General features: G+C 69.4%; 1 protein-coding gene across 1 annotated transcript in view; it reads left to right on the forward strand.

Annotated features, from left to right (window-relative positions):
- The first annotated feature begins 124 nt into the window (after window positions 1–124).
- The window catches only part of FCHO1 (FCH domain only 1), a 9,306-nt gene continuing 7,656 nt past the window's right edge, over window positions 125–1,774 (forward strand). The window contains exons 1-6 of the mRNA XM_017834336.1: window positions 125–198; window positions 869–960; window positions 1,052–1,126; window positions 1,201–1,342; window positions 1,423–1,575; window positions 1,682–1,701. Coding sequence (XP_017689825.1) covers window positions 172–198; window positions 869–960; window positions 1,052–1,126; window positions 1,201–1,342; window positions 1,423–1,575; window positions 1,682–1,701 — 509 coding nt within the window. The 5' untranslated portion in view covers window positions 125–171. The remainder of the gene's footprint in view (window positions 199–868; window positions 961–1,051; window positions 1,127–1,200; window positions 1,343–1,422; window positions 1,576–1,681; window positions 1,702–1,774) is intronic.

Raw genomic sequence — 1,774 nt, forward strand, 5'->3', positions numbered from 1 at the left:
CACGAGGCTGCGTTTTCCCGGGAAAACTGATAAATAGCGGTGCGTGCAGGCGTGGTGCGGGGAGGGGGGGGGGATCCGCTCAGCACCCCCAGACCCCGCCGCTGAGGTCCTGGTGTCCCCCCAGGGCGCTGGGAGCTGAGCTGTGGGGTCCCCGCGCCCCCCCCCTCCAAGATGTCCTACTTCACCGAGCACTTCTGGGTAAGCCCGGACCCCCCACCCTTGGGTGCCTCCCCGCCTCGGGTGCCCCCCACCCTCTGGGCCCACTGCTGGGGGCCCCCCCACCCTGGGGAGAGGTTGGTTTTCAGGGCCTGACACCTTCGTTAACGCTGCAAATTAACTGCTGGGGGGGGCGGTGGGGGGGGTGCCTGGGGGTCTCTCTGGGGGTCTCGCGGCTGCGGTGCCATCCCTGCCCCCCCCTCCCTGGGGATCCCCGGCCCTCCCGGGTGCCCTGGGCAGGGGGAAGTGGCGTGGCCGGTGCTTCCTGGTTGGTCTCTGCCGGGCTCTGGCAGCTGCCGGCACCTTCCTCTTCCTCCTGCCTCAGTTTCCCCCCGTGGTGCCACCTGCACCCCCAGCCCGGCTGGGACAGGGGGGGAACCACCCCCTCAGGGTGGGGGGCACCCAAAATAACCCCCGGGAACGCCGGGGTTCAGCCCAGCCCTTCCTGCCTCTGCTCCCCGGGGAGCATCCAGGGAAGGGTGGGGGGCTCAGCACCCCCCTGTGCACCCCGGGGGGGGCTTCAGGCCACCCCAAATGGTGCTTCCCGGTGGTGGCACCGTCCTGGGAGAGGGGGAATGTGGGTGGGGGTCCCACCCCGCGGGGTGCTGGGTGGGGTTTGGGAGCTGACAGAGGGGGGGGTGTCCCCTGGCAGGGCGAGAAGAACCACGGCTTCGACGTGCTCTACCACAACATGAAGCACGGGCAGATCTCCACCAAGGAACTGGCTGACTTCGTCCGGGAGAGGTACCGGGGCGGGGGGTCACCCTGGGGGCGGGCAGGGGGGTCCCCGGGATCGCCGGCTCCACCCCCAGAGCCCCCTCCCCGCCGTCCCCAGGGCCGCCATCGAGGAGAACTACGCCAAGGCCATGGTGAAGCTGTCGAAGATGGCCACCAACGGGACCCAGCTGGGGTACGAGGGGGGTCTGCAGCACCTCGGGGTGATGGGGGGGACCCCGCTGATCCTTCCCACGCCCCCCCCCCCAGGACTTTCGCGCCGCTGTGGGAGGTTTTCCGCATCTCCTCGGACAAGCTGGCCCTGTGCCACCTGGAGCTGATGAAGAAGCTGCACGACCTCATCAAGGAGATCTCCCGCTACGGGGAGGAGCAAGGCCGGGTGCACAAAAAGGTACTGCTCTGTTTCCCCCTCCCCCTGCCCCCCTCCCTGGTGCCCCAGAGCCCCCTGCCCACCCCGCCGTGCCCCCCCAGTCCAAGGAGGAGGTGTCGGGGACGCTGGAGGCCGTGCAGCTCCTGCACGGGGTGGCCCAGCTGCTGCCCAAGTCCAAGGAGAGCTACCACAGCAAGTGCCAGGAGTACGAGCGGCTGCGCAAGGAGGGCACCAGCCAGAAGGAGATCGACAAGGTGAGACCACCCCCCCAGGTGCCCCTGTCCCCCTCCCAGAGAGTCCCTGACCCCCTCCCTGGGGGTCCCTGTCCCCTGCTGGTAGTTCCTGTCCCTGCCTTGATAGTGCCTGACCCCCCCCAAATGGTCCCTGTCTTCCTTGGGGGTGGTCCCAGTGCCCCCGCAGTGGTCCCTGTCCCCTGCTGGTAGTTCCTGTCCC

The sequence above is a fragment of the Lepidothrix coronata genome, unplaced genomic scaffold (genome assembly GCF_001604755.1).
Source record: "Lepidothrix coronata isolate B3197 unplaced genomic scaffold, Lepidothrix_coronata-1.0 Scaffold233, whole genome shotgun sequence".
Taxonomy (NCBI): Eukaryota; Metazoa; Chordata; class Aves; order Passeriformes; family Pipridae; genus Lepidothrix; species Lepidothrix coronata.